At 49.3% G+C, this 20,206-nt stretch overlaps 1 protein-coding gene across 1 annotated transcript in view; it reads right to left on the reverse strand.

The window, feature by feature from the left end:
* Window positions 1–282: 282 nt before the first annotated feature.
* The window catches only part of GPR156 (G protein-coupled receptor 156), a 61,342-nt gene continuing 41,418 nt past the window's right edge, over window positions 283–20,206 (reverse strand). The window contains exons 5-9 of the mRNA XM_075332778.1: window positions 19,595–19,720; window positions 15,536–15,631; window positions 14,935–15,171; window positions 4,032–4,193; window positions 283–1,542 (exon numbers count right to left, since the gene is read on the reverse strand). Of these exons, the coding sequence (XP_075188893.1) occupies window positions 352–1,542; window positions 4,032–4,193; window positions 14,935–15,171; window positions 15,536–15,631; window positions 19,595–19,720 (1,812 nt within the window). The 3' untranslated portion in view covers window positions 283–351. The remainder of the gene's footprint in view (window positions 1,543–4,031; window positions 4,194–14,934; window positions 15,172–15,535; window positions 15,632–19,594; window positions 19,721–20,206) is intronic.

The following is a 20,206-nucleotide window of genomic DNA, read 5'->3' on the forward strand; positions in this document are numbered from 1 at the left end:
TTTATTCTACCTCTGAAGCTATGTCATTATGATTGTGCTGATACTTCCTGCTGCGAGAGGGGGAGAAAGAGCTGATCAGAACTAAGCTAAATGTGGTCATTCTCTGGAAATCTTAGCAGAAAGTGTTCTTCTTCTTCTTCATTATTGCGCTAAGGGAACAAAAGCAAATCTATCACAACAAGCCAATAATCCGGACACAGATTCAGATTTATGGCTCCTACATAAATTCACAAAGTCATAACCGCCCCCCCCCCCCCCCCCCAGGACAGATCTGTCTTTCTACATTGGGTCAGAGTCTTGGGTCAGAAATGCAAAATGGGGAATCACAAGAAAGTGCAACTGGTGTCACCATCAAACAAACGTGGGTGTAAGGTCCTCTTTAAAGTTTATGAGGGTCCGCGTGGTACGAAGCTGCCCCGGCCACCCGTACAGCCGGTCTGTGGAATCCGTGTCACAGCTGTCGCTGGAGTCACACGTCTGAGGGGAACACATGTCACAGTACGGACGGTGGCAATAACACAGAGTCTCCTCCGAGCTGCTGGAGTCTGACTCTGAGCTGAGGGGCTGGCCTCTGGGGGTCTGGCCGCTGAGGGGCTGGCCTCTGGGGGTCTGGCCTCTGGGGGTCTCTGTCCCCGTGAGGGTCCAGCGGTTAGCATGTCTGGATCCAGCTGACATCTCTGGTGGCTCTGATATTTTGGTTATCCACAAGCCTCCATTTTCTTGCCCACACGACTCTACATTCCTTGTTGGAACTGAAGGCTGATGGGAACATTGGAGGTCTTCTCTATCACCCCCGTCTTCTCTTAGGTGGTCTGTCCCATTATATCGGTCACTGGTACCAGTGACGCTGTGGCTTGGAGGATATGTGGTTCTGGAGTAGTGTGAGGTAGTGGAGACGTTCCTGCGGCCATATCCATGCCCTCTTCTTCTCCGTGTTATGTATGGGGACAAGCTGGTGGAGATATTTCGGAACCCCTCGGGGGGATGTGGTATAGGCTCTCGTGGGACGCTGTGGCTGGCACGTCTCTGCCTTTGAGGAGACCCCAGGTTACACCCTGACAGGGTCTCCACACTGAGCTCCTTGAGGATCTCCTGAAGCTTCTCACTGCTGACGTAGTTCATCTTTCGGGACAGTTGCTCCCAAGCCTCGGTCAGGCCCTCCACTGGCCTCTCTATGTTCTCCCTATGAGACTTGGTAGCGTTGTCCATAAAGTCACCATTTCTGGAGACGGCCGCCAGGTTGTTGTCTGGGTTTGGTTCTGGAGATAGGACAGTGTGATGGAATCCACCTCTCTCCTCAGCGGGGGGCTTCACGTCCTCACAATTCACATCAGCCTGGAGGACCATACTGTGGCTTGTGTGGTGGTCTCGGCCGGCGGTCGGGGAGGTCTCTGTAGTGGCTTTGGGCTGATTGATGGTCAGTGTGGAGGTGGCCGGCACCGGCGGGGTTATCTCCATGCTGCATTCTGACTGCAGGAGCTCCTCCAGCTTCTCCTTGGCGCTGGTCACCTGCTCCTGGAGACTTTCTATCACTGCGTTCTTCTGTTGTATGAAAGAAACAGAGAAAAGCCAATTACTGACCGGAAAGACAGCGAAAAGCAGACCTCTGGGCTGAAGATATGGATTGCATGGGATAGGTCACCACGTCTGATCGGTGGGGTCCAACACCCGGCACCTCGGCAATCAGCTGCCAAGCTCTGGACACGTTCACTTCAATGGGACCTGTAGTGCCCAAGAATGAGCAGGGCGGAGGATGCAGCGTGTGTAATGTGCCTGCGCAGGGGGAGGCTGCAGAGTGTCTAATGTGCCTGCGCAGGGGGAGGCTGCAGAGTGTGTAATGTGCCTGCGCAGGGGGGAGGCTGCAGAGTGTGTGCCTGCGCAGGGGGAGGCTGCAGAGTGTGTAATGTGCCTGCGCAGGGGGGAGGCTGCAGAGTGTGTAATGTGCCTGAGCAGGGGGAGGCTGCAGAGTGTGTAATGTGCCTGTGCAGAGCGGAGGATGCAGAGTGTGTAATGTGCCTGCGCAGAGCGGAGGATGCAGTGTGTGTAATGTGCCTGTGCAGAGCGGAGGATGCAGAGTGTGTAATGTGCCTGCGCAGAGCGGAGGATGCAGAGTGTGTAATGTGCCTGCGCAGAGCGGAGGATGCAGTGTGTGTAATGTGCCTGTGCAGAGCGGAGGATGCAGAGTGTGTAATGTGCCTGTGCAGAGCGGAGGATGCAGAGTGTGTAATGTGCCTGCGCAGAGCGGAGGATGCAGAGTGTGTAATGTGCCTGCGCAGAGCGGAGGATGCAGAGTGTGTAATGTGCCTGTGCAGAGCGGAGGATGCAGAGTGTGTAATGTGCCTGCGCAGAGCGGAGGATGCAGTGTGTGTAATGTGCCTGTGCAGAGCGGAGGATGCAGAGTGTGTAATGTGCCTGCGCAGAGCGGAGGATGCAGTGTGTGTAATGTGCCTGTGCAGAGCGGAGGATGCAGAGTGTGTAATGTGCCTGCGCAGAGCGGAGGATGCAGAGTGTGTAATGTGCCTGCGGAGGATGCACAGTGTGTAATGTGCCTGCGCAGAGCGGAGGATGCAGTGTGTGTAATGTGCCTGTGCAGAGCGGAGGATGCAGAGTGTGTAATGTGCCTGCGCAGAGCGGAGGATGCAGAGTGTGTAATGTGCCTGCGGAGGATGCAGAGTGTGTAATGTGCCTGCGCAGGGGGAGGATGCAGAGTGTGTAATGTGCCTGAGCAGGGGGAGGATGCAGAGTGTGTAATGTGCTTGCGCAGGGGGAGGATGCAGTGTGTGTAATGTGCCTGCGCAGGGGGAGGATGCAGTGTGTGTAATGTGCCTGCGCAGGGGGAGGATGCAGTGTGTGTAATGTGCCTGCGCAAGGGGAGGCTGCAGTGTGTGTAATGTGCCTGCGCAGGGCGGAGGCTGCAGAGTGTGTAATGTGCCTGCGCAGGGCGGAGGCTGCAGAGTGTGTAATGAGCCTGCGCAGGGGGAGGATGCAGAGTGTGTAATGTGCCTGCGCAGGGGGAGGCTGCACAGTGTGTAATGTGCCTGCGCAGGGGGAGGATGCAGAGTGTGTAATGTGCCTGCGCAGAGCAGAGGCTGCAGAGTGTGTAATGTGCCTGCGCAGGGCGGAGGCTGCAGAGTGTGTAATGAGCCTGCGCAGGGGGAGGATGCAGAGTGTGTAATGTGCCTGCGCAGGGGGAGGCTGCACAGTGTGTAATGTGCCTGCGCAGGGGGAGGATGCAGAGTGTGTAATATGCCTGAGCAGGGGTAGGCTGCAGAGTGTATAATGTGCCTGCGCAGGGGAAGGCTGCAGAGTGTGTAATGTGCCTGCGCAGGGGTAGGCTGCAGAGTGTGTAATGTGCCTGCGCAGGGGGAGGATGCAGAGTGTGTAATGTGCTTGCGCAGGGGGAGGATGCAGTGTGTGTAATGTGCCTGCGCAGGGGGAGGATGCAGTGTGTGTAATGTGCCTGCGCAGGGGGAGGATGCAGTGTGTGTAATGTGCCTGCGCAAGGGGAGGCTGCAGTGTGTGTAATGTGCCTGCGCAGGGCGGAGGCTGCAGAGTGTGTAATGTGCCTGCGCAGGGCGGAGGCTGCAGAGTGTGTAATGAGCCTGCGCAGGGGGAGGATGCAGAGTGTGTAATGTGCCTGCGCAGGGGGAGGCTGCACAGTGTGTAATGTGCCTGCGCAGGGGGAGGATGCAGAGTGTGTAATGTGCCTGCGCAGAGCAGAGGCTGCAGAGTGTGTAATGTGCCTGCGCAGGGCGGAGGCTGCAGAGTGTGTAATGAGCCTGCGCAGGGGGAGGATGCAGAGTGTGTAATGTGCCTGCGCAGGGGGAGGCTGCACAGTGTGTAATGTGCCTGCGCAGGGGGAGGATGCAGAGTGTGTAATATGCCTGAGCAGGGGTAGGCTGCAGAGTGTATAATGTGCCTGCGCAGGGGAAGGCTGCAGAGTGTGTAATGTGCCTGCGCAGGGGTAGGCTGCAGAGTGTGTAATGTGCCTGCGCAGGGGTAGGCTTGCAGGGAGTGTGGGTGAGACTCGCCTCGGTCAGCAGCCGTCTCATGGAGGTGTTCTCCCCCAGCAGGTGGTAGATTTGCTCCTCGCTGTACATAGACCTCATGCTCTTGCACGGAGCGCTGAAGTACTTGGCCATTTGCACGATGCTCTGAGCCGAGTCTTCTCCAAACTCCTGCCACTGCAAAATCTGCGGAGACAGAGCAGAGCCGCGGCCACAAGACCCTCAGTATGGGGGAGGGGAGCCACTGAGGGGGCCACAAGCATTCAGACCCTCGGAATGGGGGAGGGGAGCCACTGAGGGGGCCACAAGCATTCAGACCCTCGGTATGGGGGAGGGGGAGCCACTGAGGGGACCACAAGCATTCAGACCCTCGGTATGGGGGAGGGGAGCCACTGAGGGGGCCACAAGCATTCAGACCCTCGGTATGGGGGAAGGGAGCCACTGAGGGGGCCACAAGCATTCAGACCCTCGGTATGGGGGAGGGGAGCCACTGAGGGGACCACAAGCATTCAGACCCTCGGTATGGGGGAGGGGAGCCACTGAGGGGGCCACAAGCATTCAGACCCTCAGTATGGGGGAGGGGAGCCACTGAGGGGGCCACAAGCATTCAGACCCTCGGTATGGGGGAGGGGAGCCACTGAGGAGGCCACAAGCATTCAGACCCTCAGTATGGGGGAGGGGAGCCACTGAGGGGGCCACAAGCATTCAGACCCTCGGTATGGGGGAGGGGAGCCACTAAGGGGGCCACAAGCATTCAGACCCTCAGTATGGGGGGAGGGGAGCCACTGAGGGGGCCACAAGCATTCACACCCTCAGTATTGGGGAGGGGAACCACTGAGGGGGGCCACAAGCATTCAGACCCTTAGTATGGGGGAGGGGAGCCACTGAGGGGGCCACAAGCATTCAGACCCTCAGTATGGGGGGAGGGGAGCCACTGAGGGGGCCACAAGCATGCAGACCCTCGGTATGGGGGAGGGGAACCACTGAGGGGGCCACAAGCATTCACACCCTCAGTATGGGGGATGGGAGCCACTGAGGGGGCCACAAGCATTCAGACCCTCAGTATTGGGGGAGGGGAGCCACAGCGGGGGCCACAAGCATTCACACCCTCAGTATGGGGGAGGGGAACCACTGAGGGAGCCACAAGCATTCAGACCCTCAGTATGGGGGGAGGGGAGCCACAGCGGGGGCCACAAGCATTCACACCCTCAGTATGGGGGAGGGGAACCACTGAGGGAGCCACAAGCATTCAGACCCTCAGTATGGGGGAGGGGAGCCACTGAGGGGGCCACAAGCATTCAGACCCTCAGTATGGGGGAGGGGAGCTACTGAGGGGGCCACAAGCATTCAGACCCTCGGTATGGGGGAGGGGAGCCACTGAGGGGGCCACAAGCATTCAGACCCTCAGTATGGGGGAGGGGAGCCACAGAGGGGGCCACAAGCATTCAGACCCTCAGTATGGGGGAGGGGAGCCACAGCGAGGGCCACAAGCATTCAGACCCTCAGTATGGGGGAGGGGAGCCACTGAGGGGGCCACAAGCATTCTCACCCTCAGTATGGGGGAGGCGAGCCACTGAGGGGGCCACAAGCATTCACACCCTCAGTATGGGGGAGGGGAGCCACTGAGGGGGCCACAAGCATTCAGACCCTCAGTATGGGGGAGGGGAGCCACTGAGGGGGCCACAAGCATTCAGACCCTCGGTATGGGGGAGGGGAGCCACTGAGGGGGCCACAAGCATTCAGACCCTCGGTATGGGGGAGGGGAGCCACTGGGGGCCACAAGCATTCAGACCCTCGGTATGGGGGAGGGGTGCCACTGAGGGGGCCACAAGCATTCAGACCCTCGGTATGGGGGAGGGGTGCCACTGAGGGGGCCACAAGCATTCAGACATCGCATCGCAATCATAAAAGTATTCAGCCCCTTGAATTTTTCAACCTTTTCCCACATTTCAGGCTCAAACATAAATATAAAATGTTAATGTTCTGGTGAAGAATCAACAGCAAGTGACACAATTGTGAAGAGGAAGGAAATTTATTGCTTATTTTACACTTTTATAACTAATAATAAACTGAAACTTGTTGCGTGCAATATTATTCACCCCCTTTACTTTCAGTGCAGTAAACTCACTCCAGAAGTTGATTGAGGATCTCTGAATGATCCAATGTTGTCCTAAATGACTGATGATGATGAATATAAGCCCCTGTGTGTAATCAAGTCTCCGTATAATGCCCCTGCTCTGTGATAGTCGCAGGGTTCTGTGTAAAGCGCAGAGAGCATCATGAAGACCAAGGAACACAACAGGCAGGTCCGTGATACTGTTGTGGAGAAGGTTAAAGCCGGATTTGGTTACAAAAAGATTTCCACAACTTTAAACATCCCCAGGAGCCCTGTGCAAGCGATCATATTGAAATGGAAGGAGAATCATACCACTGCAAATCTACCAAGACCCGGCCGTCCATCCAAACTATCATCTCACACAAGGAGAAGACTGATCAGAGATGCAGCCAAGAGGCCCATGATCCCTCTGGATGATCTGCAGAGATCTACAGCTGAGGTGGGAGAGTCTGTCCATAGGATAACAATCAGCCGTACACTGCACAAATCTGGCCTTTATGGAAGAGTGGCAAGAAGAAAGCCATTTCTCAAAGATATCCATAGAAAGTGTTGTGTAAAGTTTGCCACAAGCCACCTGGAGACACCAAACATGTGGAAGAAGGTGCTCTGCTCAGAGGAAACCAAATTCACACTATCTGGGCACAATGCCAAACGATAAAAGCAACACAGCTCATCACCCTGAACACACCATCCCCACTGTCAAACATGGTGGAGGCAGCATCATGGTTTGGGCCTGCTTTTCTTCAGCAGGGACAGGGAAGATGGGTACAATTGATGGGAAGATGGATGTGGCCAAATACAGGACTATTCTTGAAGAAAACCTGTTGGAGTCTGCAAAAGACCTGAGACTAGGACGGAGATTTGTCTTCCAACAAGACAATGATCCCAAACATAAAGCAAATCTACAATGGAATGGTTCACAAATAACCGTATCCTGGTGTTAGAATGGCCAAGTCACAGCCCAGACCTGAACCCAATCGAGAATCTGTGGAGAGAGCTGAAAACTGCTGTTCACAAACGCCTCCATCCACCCTCACTCAGCTCCAGCTGTTTACACAGGAAGAATGGGCGAGAATTTCACCTCTCCATGTGCAAAACTGATAGACACATCCCCCAAGAGACTGCAGCTGTAATCGCAGCAAAAGGGGGCGCTACAAAGGATTCACTTACAGGGGATGAATAATATTGCACGCCCTGATTTACAGTTATTTATTTTTTATAAAAGTTTAAAATAAGCAATAAATTTCCTTCCTCTTCACAATTGTGTCACTTGTTGATTCTTCACCAGAACATTAACATTTTATCTTTATGTTTGAAGCCTGAAATGTGGGAAAAGGTGAAAAATTCAAGAGGCTGAATACTTTCACAAGGCAGTGTAACTACTATAATACTGCTCCTATATACAGGAATATAACTACTATAATACTGCCCCCTATGTACAAGAATATAACTACTATAATACTGCCCCCTATGTACAAGAATATAACTACTATAATACTGCCCCCTATGTACAAGAATATAACTACTACAATACTGCCCCTTATGTACAAGAATATAACTACTATAATACTGTCCTTATGTACAAGAATATAACACTATAATACTGCCCCTATGTACAAGAATATAACTACTATAATACTGCCCCTATATACAAGAATATAACTACTATAATACTGCCCCCTATGTACAAGAATATAACTACTATAATACTGCCCCTATGTACAAGAATATAATTACTATAATACTGCCCCTATATACAAGAATATAACTACTATAATACTGTCCTCATGTACAAGAATATAACTACTATAATACTGCCCCTATGTACAAGAATATAACACTATAATACTGCCCCTATGTACAAGAATATAACTACTATAATACTGCCCCTATGTACAAGAATATAACTACTATAATACTGCCCCTATGTACAAGAATATAACTACTATAATACTGCCCCCTATGTACAAGAATATAACTACTATAATACTGCCCCTATGTACAAGAATATAATTACTATAATACTGCCCCTATATACAAGAATATAACTACTATAATACTGCCCCTATGTACAAGAATATAACACTATAATACTGCCCCTATGTACAAGAATATAACTACTATAATACTGCCCCCTATGTACAAGAATATAACTACTATAATACTGCCCCTATGTACAAGAATATAACTACTATAATACTGCCCCCTATGTACAAGAATATAACTACTATAATACTGCCCCTATGTACAAGAATATAACTACTATAATACTGCCCCTATGTACAAGAATATAACTACTATAATACTGCCCCTATGTACAAGAATATAACTACTATAATACTGCCCCTATGTACAAGAATATAACTACTATAATACTGCCCCCTATGTACAAGAATATAACTACTATAATACTGCCCCTATGTACAAGAATATAACACTATAATACTGCCCCTATGTACAAGAATATAACTACTATAATACTGCCCCTATATACAGGAATATAACTACTATAATACTGCCCCTATGTACAAGAATATAACACTATAATACTGCCCCTATGTACAAGAATATAACTACTATAATACTGCCCCTACATACAGGAATATAACTACTATAATACTGCCCTCTATGTACAAGAATATAACTACTATAATACTGCCCCTATATACAGGAATATAACTACTATAATACTGCCCCTATGTACAAGAATATAACTGCTATAATACTGCCCCTATATACAAGAATATAACTGCTATAATACTGCCCCTATATACAGGAATATAACTACTATAATACTGCTCCTATGTGTACAAGAATATAACTACTATAATACTGCTCCTATATACAAGAATATAACTACTATCATACTGCCCCTATGTACAAGAATATAACTACTATAATACTGCTCCTATGTACAAGAATATAACTACTATAATACTGCCCCTATGTACAAGAATATAACTACTATAATCCAACAGCAGGGAGACGAAAAATCGACCGCAAACAGCTGCTATGCCAAACAATTTCTTTTATTTAGACGATTTTCTCCAGAAGTGCAGGTAAAAATGCGGGAGGTGGCTTGGATGCGAGTCCCTCCAAAGGACGACGGCCGTTTCGTCTGTAAGTCAGACTTCTACGGGTCCACGTCAGGGAGTGGCCGCACGCACCTTATAAAGGGGAGTGCATCCAGGCCACCACCCCGCACGTTAAAAACAGAGGAATTAACCCATAACAGTGATTTACAAGAATGTATACAAAACATCCCATTTAAAACATAATTATACAAACAATGTTACATACATTACTGTACACATACAAAAAAGGAAAAATACCACTGAAAAGGTACAAGGGCATTTTGTGTCATCAGATCTACACATAACACATTATATTCATATTGTTCTTTTTTACTGACCTATCAATTCGTTTATCAGATGGTATAAACACTCGCAGATAATTTACAAAAAAAAAAAAAACAAAAAAAAACCGGTGTTATAAAAACCGGTTTTTTATAAGAAAACCACCAAGTCGTTGCGGTCATTTAACCCCAGGCTTCCCTGAGCTCCAAATTTTATTATCATCTTCGCTTCTTTTCGTAGCAATAATTTATGGAGATCGCCCCCTTGTGGAGGTAGGGAAACCTGGACTAGTCCTGCAAACCGCAAGGTATTGGGATTACCTTCATGTGCTGTACGAATATGTTCTATTAACCTAGGAGAACCTTTTCCTGTCGAAATTGATTTATAGTGCTCTCTAAAGCGTATGTACATGCACCTGATTGTCTTCCCTATATAGAATCTTCCACAGGGACATACAATCACGTAAACCACATATTTCGTTTTGCAGGAGATGAACTGCCTTACTTGGTGAGAAAAAGAACCAATTTGAAGAGATGTACCGGTGAGATGCAAGGCACAAAACTTGCAGTGGCCACAGCGAAAGTTCCCTACAGGGGAACATTTTTCCAGCCATGTGGACTGACAAGTCACTCTGTTTTTCACCAGTAGATCTTTCAAATTGTTACACCGTCTATAAGAGACTAAGGGTCCTGCATCTATCCTATCCTTCAAATCTGGATCGTTGGCAAGAATATGCCAATTCTTCTTTATGGCTTTTTTGATTACTCCATCTAAGGGGCCAAATTTGAAACTGAACATAAACCTATTAGCGGCATTGTTAATTTTTCTTATCTTTTTTGCCTTCACTTGACTACAAGATGATTCACCGACACTAGGGGATTGACTAAAGCCTAAATAGTCCGAACTCTCAGAACACACCTTCTCATAGGCGGAATCAATCAATGTACTAGGGTACCCCCGTGCCAATAGCCTTAATTTTAAATCTCCAGCCTGTTCTTCAAAAATTTCTTTTACATTATTGATCCTCCTTAACCTCAAAAACTGAGAGTAAGGCAAAGCTGCTTTAGTATGATTGGGGTGAGCACTATTAAAGTGCAGCAACGAATTAGAGGCGGTTGGTTTTCTATACATCTTTGTCAATATTGAACCATCCTTCACTTCCACCTCTATATCCAAAAAAGTTATAGTGTTGCCCCCAAAACATGATGTGAAAGACATATTCATGGTGTTGGTATCATTCAGGTAGGTGACAAAACCTGTGAACTCCTCCTCCGTACCATCCCACACCATGAATATGTCGTCCACATACCTGAGGAACAACTTCACGTGCTTGAGAAATGGGTTTGTGCTAACAAAAACGTATGTGCTCTCAAAAAGACCCAAGAAAATATTCGCCATGGCGCACGATACGGGGGTACCCATCGCAGTACCCCCGCATTGAACGTACCACTTATCCAGGAACATAAATGCATTTCTAGAAAGCACAAAATCCAAAGCCTCTCCAACAAAATCGCAGTACAACTGCGTTTTCCCACTGCGCGCTACCGTATCCCTTACTGCCTGTACGCCCAGGTTCTGAGGTATCCGTGTATACAAGCTTTCCACGTCAATGGATACCAGCCTGAAGCCCTCCTGCCAGACGAAGCCTCTCAACAATGACACAAAATCATTGCTATCCTTCACATAAGAAGGAATTCTTTTCATAAGAGGCCTCAATAACCAATCAAGATAGTGGGACAACGGCTCAGTTAATGAGCCGATGCCAGCCACTATTGGGCGGCCAGGGGGATTAACACTGTCCTTATGTATCTTGGGTATAGCGTACCAATGGGGTTTTGTGGGGAACTCTGGAATTAATTTTTCCACCTGAGTGTTAGTAAGAAAGCCGAGTGTTACATATCTCCCTAAAAATCGTGTCAGCTGCTTCTTGTACTCATTAATGGGGTTAGATTGGAGAGGAGTATATGTGTCACGGTCTTGCAGGTGTCTTAGGCATTCTTTTATATATGCAGCACGCGTCAACAACACGATATTACCGCCCTTGTCTGCTTGGCGGAATACCGTGTCGTCCCACGTGCGCATTGTTTTCACCGCTAACGCTTCCCCCTCATTAAGATTGTTATCCATTTTGGGGTATAGCAATGCCTCCACATCTTTGACAACTGCTTCCTGAAACACCGATTAAATTACCGTGGGCTACTGGGGGGAAAAATGTTTTAAATGGGATGTTTTGTATACATTCTTGTAAATCACTGTTATGGGTTAATTCCTCTGTTTTTAACGTGCGGGGTGGTGGCCTGGATGCACTCCCCTTTATAAGGTGCGTGCGGCCACTCCCTGACGTGGACCCGTAGAAGTCTGACTTACAGACGAAACGGCCGTCGTCCTTTGGAGAGACTCGCATCCAAGCCACCTCCCGCATTTTTACCTGCACTTATGGAGAAAATCGTCTAAATAAAAGAAATTGTTTGGCATAGCAGCTGTTTGCGGTCGATTTTTCGTCTCCCTGCTGTTGGATCCCCTAGCTGCCTGCTACCGACCAGCACGCTGCGCCTGAAACCAGCGCTACACGATAACCATCAGCACGTGAGCCACTGAACCTAAAGGTAATTTGAGGGCAGGCAGTGCAGGACTTGTTCTCGTTTGTCTGCAGTATAACTACTATAATACTGCCGCCTATATACAAGAATATAACTACTATAATGCTGCCCCTATGTACAAGAATATAACTACTGTAATACTGCCCCCTATACAAGTATATAACTACTATAATACTGCCCCTATGTACAAGAATATAACTGCTATAATACTGCCCCCTATACAAGTATATAACTGCTATAATACTGCCCCTATATACAAGAATATAACTGCTATAATACTGCCCCTATATACAGGAATATAACTACTATAATACTGCCCCTATATACAAGAATATAACTGCTATAATACTGCCCCTATATACAGGAATATAACTACTATAATACTGCTCCTATGTACAAGAATATAACTACTATAATACTGCTCCCTATATACAAGAATATAACTACTATAATACTGCCCCTATGTACAAGAATATAACTACTATAATACTGCTCCTATATACAGGAATGTAACTACTATAATACTGCCCCCTATGTACAAGAATATAACTACTATAATACTGCCCCTATGTACAAGAATATAACTACTATAATACTGCCCCCTATGTACAAGAATATAACTACTATAATACTGCCCTCTATGTACAAGAATATAACTACTATAATACTGCCCCCTATGTACAAGAATATAACTACTATAATACTGCCCCTATATACAAGAATATAACTACTATAATACTGCTCCTGTATACAGGAATATAACTATTATAATACTGCTCCTATGTACAAGAATATAACTGCTATAATACTGCTCCTATGTACAAGAATATAACTACTATAATACTGCTCCTATATACAGGAATATAACTGCTATAATACTGCCCCCTATACAAGTGTATAACTGCTATAATACTGCCCATATATACAAGAATATAACTGCTATAATACTGCCCCTATATACAGGAATATAACTACTATAATACTGCCCCTATATACAAGAATATAACTACTATAATACTGCCCCTATATACAAGAATATAACTACTATAATACTATAATATTTTGGAGGACATTATCCTCTTATTGTTGCTTTTTTTTTTTTTTATATTTAGTGTAGGGACCTACAGACATGAGGTCCCTTGACGAGGGTGTAGGCTTACGTTTTATGGCCATAAATACCAACAAAAACCTCATATTTTTTTGTTTGTACAGGATACAGCCAGGCCCCTTTCTGTTGGGCCTTGCATTGTAGAGTGTCTGTCCGTGCATGATATACAGTGGAGTACGGCTTGGCAGCCCGCCTGATCTAATAGAAGGGCGTTACCTAATAGGCTGCGGGTTTGTGACTGTGTCATCTGCATGTGAACAGCGCTCTATGCAAGCCACTTGTGTGCAGTTTTATCATCTAGCAGTCACCTCCCCTCCATTCCATGAAGGTGTGTGTGTGATCTGCTTCTCCTGCACCTGTGATGCCTTCACTTAGTGGGGGTTTAGCTGTATCCTGCTAGAGCATCAGTTTTTGGCCAGGGCGATGTACACACTGCAGCCCAACTTGCTGTGAGTAATACTGCCCTCTATGTACAAGAATATAACTACTATAATACTGCCCTCTATGTACAAGAATATAACTACTATAATACTGCCCCCTATGTACAAGAATATAACTACTATAATACTGCCCCTATATACAAGAATATAACTACTATAATACTGCTCCTGTATACAGGAATATAACTATTATAATACTGCTCCTATGTACAAGAATATAACTGCTATAATACTGCCCCTATGTACAAGAATATAACTACTATAATACTGCCCCTATGTACAAGAATATAACTACTATAATACTGCCCCTATGTACAAGAATATAACTACTATAATACTGCCCCTATATACAAGAATATAACTACTATAATACTGCCCCTATGTACAGGAATATAACTACTATAATACTGCCCCTATATACAAGAATATAACTACTATAATACTGCCCCTATATACAAGAATATAACTACTATAATACTGCCCCTATGTACAAGAATATAACTACTATAATACTGCCCCTATATACAAGAATATAACTACTATAATACTGCCCCTATGTACAGGAATATAACTACTATAATACTGCCCCTATATACAAGAATATAACTACTATAATACTGCCCCTATGTACAAGAATATAACTATAATACTGCTCCTATGTACAAGAATATAACTACTATAATACTGCCCCTATATACAGGAATATATCTACTATAATACTGCCCCTATGTACAAGAATGTAACTACTATAATACTGCACCTATGTACAAGAATATAACTACTATAATACTGCTCCTATATACAAGAATATAACTACTATAATACTGCCTCTATGTACAAGAATAGAACTACTATAATACTGCTCCTATGTACAAGAATATAACTGCTATAATACCGCCCCTATATACAAGAATATATCTACTATAATACTGCCCCTATATACAAGAATATATCTACTATAATACTGCCCCTATATACAGGAATATAACTACTATAATACTGCCCCTATGTACAAGAATATAACTACTATAATACTGCCCTCTATGTACAAGAATATAACTACTATAATACTGCTCCTATGTACAAGAATATAACTACTATAATACTGCCCCCTATGTACAAGAATATAACTACTATAATACTGCTCCTATGTACAAGAATATAACTACTATAATACTGCCCCCTATGTACAAGAATATAACTACTATAATACTGCTCCTATGTACAGGAATATAACTGCTATAATACCGCCCCTGGGTTGTTCGGGTGTGCTGCAGCGGTGCGTGCTCTCGCTCGGATTATCTTACCTGCGGGATGAAGATGAGGCAGGTGGTGGTTGTGGTGCAGAGGAGGACGCTGCCGGCTGTCACCCCATACACCAGGCTGGGCCACGTAAAGAAGAAATGTGACACCAGTATGACGAGCACCGTGGCCACGATCACCAGGCCGCTGCCCACCGTGATGACCAGGGACTGGTTCACCGGAGGAGTGCTGATATTCCTGGTCAGACCGGCCAGATACGTGCCGTACCCCAGAAACATGGCCTGCAACGTCCAGAAGAGAGGACAGAATGTCATCCACACATAGCGCACCATTACTGATGAGGATCACACATGGCGCAGCATTACTGATGAGGATCACACATAGCGCAGCATTACTGATGAGAATCACACATGGCGCAGCATTACTGATGAGGATCACACATAGCGCAGCATTACTGATGAGGATCACACATGGCGCAGCATTACTGATGAGGATCACACAGAGCATTATATAGCATGGATTCTTGTATCGTTTATTGTTCCCAACTCTGTTCATCCTGAGCCTCCTGGTTCATACATAGAATGTCAGGATTACAGCTTCCATCCATCCAGCACAGAAAATACTAGCGCCCCCCAGAGTTTATACCTTGAAGCCCAGCAGTAGAGCGATCCAGAAGCCCATGTACTTGGAGGAGCAGAGCCGGGTCCTGGTGACGTCACAGAATGTGGCCCGATCCGCAGCCTGGAGAGGGGGGGGGCGAGAAGTGGCGGAATTATGTCACACTGCCCTGAACAACCGTGAATTATAATGGGGGCGGCAAATGAAAGAACGGCCGGGCCTGGTCCAGCGCTGGATATGGATATATAGGCCGAGACCGCTGCAGCCAAGGACGGCCGGGCCTGGTCCAGCGCTGGATATGGATATATAGGCCGAGACCGCTGCAGCCAAGGACGGCCGGGCCTGGCCCAGCTCTGGATATGGATATATAGACCACCACAGCTGCAGCCAAGGACGTCCGGGCCTGGCCCAGCACTGGATATGGATATATAGGCCGAGACCATCACAGCTGCAGCCAAGGAAGGCCGGGCCTGGCCCAGCGCTGGATATGGATATATAGGCCGAGACCATCACAGCTGCAGCCAAGGAAGGCCGGGCCTGGCCCAGCGCTGGATATGGATATATAGACCACCACAGCTGCAGCCAAGGATGGCCGGGCCTGGCCCAGCGCTGGATATGGATATATAGGCCGAGACCATCACAGGTGCAGCCAAGGACGGCCGGGCCTGGCCCAGCGCTGGATATGGATATATAGGTCGAGACCATCACAGCTGCAGCCAAGGAAGGCCGGGCCTGACCCAGCGCTGGATATGGATATATAGGCCGAGACCACCACAGCTGCAGCCAAGGACGGCCGGGCCTGGCCCAGCGCTGGATATGGATATATAGACCACCACAGCTGCAGCCAAGGACAGCCGGGCCTGGCCCAGCGCTGGATATGGATATATAGGCCGAGACCACCACAGCTGCAGCCAAGGACGGCCGGGCCTGACCCAGCGCTGGATATGGATATATAGGCCGAGACCACCACAGCTGTAGCCAAGGACGGCCGGGCCTGGCCCAGCGCTGGATATGAATATATAGGCCGAGACCACCACAGCTGCAGCCAAGGACGGCCGGGCCTGGCCCAGCGCTGGATATGGATATATAGGCCGAGACCACCACAGCTGCAGCCAAGGACGGCCGGGCCTGACCCAGCGTTGGATATGGATATATAGGCCGAGACCACCACAGCTGCAGCCAAGGACGGCCGGGCCTGGCCCAGCGCTGGATATGGATATATAGGCCTAGACCACCACAGCTGCAGCCAAGGACGGCCGGGCCTGACCCAGCGCTGGATATGGATATATAGGCCGAGACCACCACAGCTGCAGCCAAGGACGGCCGGGCCTGACCCAGCGCTGGATATGGATATATAGGCCGAGACCACCACAGCTGCAGCCAAGGACGGCCGGGCCTGGCCCAGCACTGGATATGGATATATAGGCCGAGACCACCACAGCTACAGCCAAGGACGGCCGGGCCTGGCCCAGCACTGGATATGGATATATAGGCCGAGACCACCACAGCTACAGCCGAGGACGGCCGGGCCTGGCCCAGCCCTGGATATGGATATATAGGCCGAGACCACCACAGCTACAGCCAAGGACGGCCGGGCCTGGCCCAGCACTGGATATGGATATATAGGCTGAGACCACCACAGCTACAGCCAAGGACGGCCGGGCCTGGCCCAGCACTGGATATGGATATATAGGCTGAGACCACCACATCTACAGCCAAGGACGGCCGGGCCTGGCCCAGCACTGGCTATGGATATATAGACCACCACAGCTACAGCCAAGGACGGCCGGGCCTGACCCAGCGCTGGATATGGATATATAGGCCGAGACCACCACAGCTACAGCCAAGGACGGCCGGGCCTGGCCCAGCACTGGATATGGATATATAGGCTGAGACCACCACATCTACAGCCAAGGACGGCCGGGCCTGGCCCAGCACTGGATATCGATATATAGGCTGAGACCACCACATCTACAGCCAAGGACGGCCGGGCCTGGCCCAGCGCTGGATATGGATATATAGGCCGAGACCACCACAGCTGCAGCCAAGGACGGCCGGGCCTGGCCCAGCACTGGATATGGATGTATATGCCGAGACCACCACATCTACAGCCAAGGACGGCCGGGCCTGGCCCAGCGCTGGATATGGATATATAGGCCGAGATCACCACAGCTGCAGCCAAGGACGGCCGGGCCTGGCCCAGCACTGGATATGGATATATAGGCCGAGACCACCACAGCTACAGCCAAGGACGGCCGGGCCTGGCCCAGCGCTGGATATGGATATATAGACCACCACAGCTGCAGCCAAGGACGGCCGGGCCTGGCCCAGCGCTGGATATGGATATATAGGCCGAGACCACCACAGCTGCAGCCAAGGACGGCCGGGTCTGGCCCAGCGCTGGATATGGATATATAGACCACCACAGCTGCAGCCAAGGACGGCCGGGCCTGGCCCAGCGCTGGATATGGATATATAGACCACCACAGCTGCAGCCAAGGACGGCCGGGCCTGGCCCAGCGCTGGATATGGATATATAGGCCGAGATCACCACAGCTACAGCCAAGGACGGCCGGGCCTGGCCCAGCGCTGGATATGGATATATAGGCCGAGACCACCACAGCTGTAGCCAAGGACGGCCGGGCCTGGCCCAGCGCTGGATATGGATATATAGGCCGAGATCACCACAGCTACAGCCAAGGACGGCCGGGCCTGGCCCAGCGCTGGATATGGATATATAGGCCGAGATCACCACAGCTACAGCCAAGGACAGCCGGGCCTGGCCCAGCGCTGGATATGGATATATAGGCCGAGACCACCACAGCTACAGCCAAGGACGACCGGACCTGGCCCAGCACTGGCTATGGATATATAGGCCGAGACCACCACAGCTATAGCCAAGGACGGCCGGGCCTGGCCCAGCGCTGGATATGGATATATAGGCCGAGACCATCACAGCTGCAGCCAAGGACGGCCGGGCCTGACCCAGCGCTGGATATGGATATATAGGCCGAGACCACCACAGCTATAGCCAAGGACGGCCGGGCCTGGCCCAGCGCTGGATATGGATATATAGGCCGAGACCACCACAGCTGCAGCCAAGGACGGCCGGGCCTGGCCCAGCGCTGGATATGGATATATAGACCACCACAGCTGCAGCCAAGGACGGCCGGGCCTGGCCCAGCGCTGGATATGGATATATAGACCACCACAGCTGCAGCCAAGGACGGCCGGGCCTGGCCCAGCGCTGGATATGGATATATAGACCACCACAGCTGCAGCCAAGGACGGCCGGGCCTGGCCCAGCGCTGGATATGGATATATAGACCACCACAGCTGCAGCCCCTGTGATGCGGGCAGAGGTGTCCTGGATCTAGCAGGGCTGGCTCGGGGAGTGCGGACGTCACTGATGTAAAGGCCCGGTTTGGGGCGATGGTCATGCTGCTCTACTCTACCAGTGAGTGCGACGCTGGGAATCATAAGGAGTGAAAGGGAATCTGTCAGCAGGGTTTTGCTATGTAAGCTGAAGCAAGCATGCTGCAAGGGTTAACTCAGAAAGCTCGGGGATGCCGGTCTTGTCACAGTCCGATCTTTTGTTTAGTTGCTATTTTTGTTTAAGCAGCAGGACTGTTATCATTACAGGACTAGAACCTCACGCGTCCTCTGATGGACACCTCGCTGTGAATGTACAGTCTCTATAGAGAGCCTGGAGGGGCGAGGACAATGCTCTGGACTCTGCTACACCACTAAACCTGGAGATTCTGATTGTGTCAGAGCCGCTGCAGCCGGTCATCATCTAAGTGACACATCGCTGGATTCAGAATCTCCTTACCTGCATCATGCTGCTCTCAGCTCTGCTGACAGATTCTCACCTGTAGACGTCACCACTGCCCGGACAGGAGGTGGTACCTTACTGATCGGGGGGCTGTGAATCATCTGCGGTGGCGGATCTGCTCCGGGAATGTGAGCGCGGAGCAAGGATACGGGAGAAGAATTGGTCCATAAGTACGGCGAGACCGGCGCCCCGTGTGGCCTCTGAGGCTTTACCGTGAATACGATTACTAGCAGCGGTCCAGGGGGCGTCACCTTAATGCCGGCGCTCAGATTCTGGGCACAGATCACCGGGTCCGATAACACCCAGGAGAGGAGCAGCAGGGAGTCGGTGACCAGCAGCGCAGCCTCCAGTCCCAGCAGAGTCATGTCCTTTATTATCTACAGGGAAAGAAACAGTCAATAATCAGCAGCGGACACCCAGAATCAGACAGAAAAAGTCTACACACCCCCGAGAAAATCCCAGGATTCTGTCACGTACATGATCCTATCAAGAAGAAACCATTAATGTCGCCCAGAATCTGCACAAATCCACTAAGAAACAAAGTGAGGGGAAAAGAAAAAATAACCAAACTGCAATGTGTTTGCATAAGTGTTAGCGCCCTCTTATAGTTGGGGATGTGGTTGTGTGATAAAGTGCTGGGCTGCCGTCATTTACAGCGAAAACCCCAGAGAAAGTGGCGCTGTTTCGGGAGGATTTTCCTGACATTTTCTTGGCTGCATTTTATAACAAAATCCAAGTTCCATAAACAGCTGACAACACAGCAAAGGATCTCACCGATGAAGGTCATCAGATCTCACCGATGAAGGTCATCAGATCTCACCGATGAAGGTCATCAGATCTCACCGATGAAGGTTATCAGATCT

This window comes from Anomaloglossus baeobatrachus, chromosome 2, assembly GCF_048569485.1.
Source record: "Anomaloglossus baeobatrachus isolate aAnoBae1 chromosome 2, aAnoBae1.hap1, whole genome shotgun sequence".
In the NCBI taxonomy this organism is placed as follows: domain Eukaryota; kingdom Metazoa; phylum Chordata; class Amphibia; order Anura; family Aromobatidae; genus Anomaloglossus; species Anomaloglossus baeobatrachus.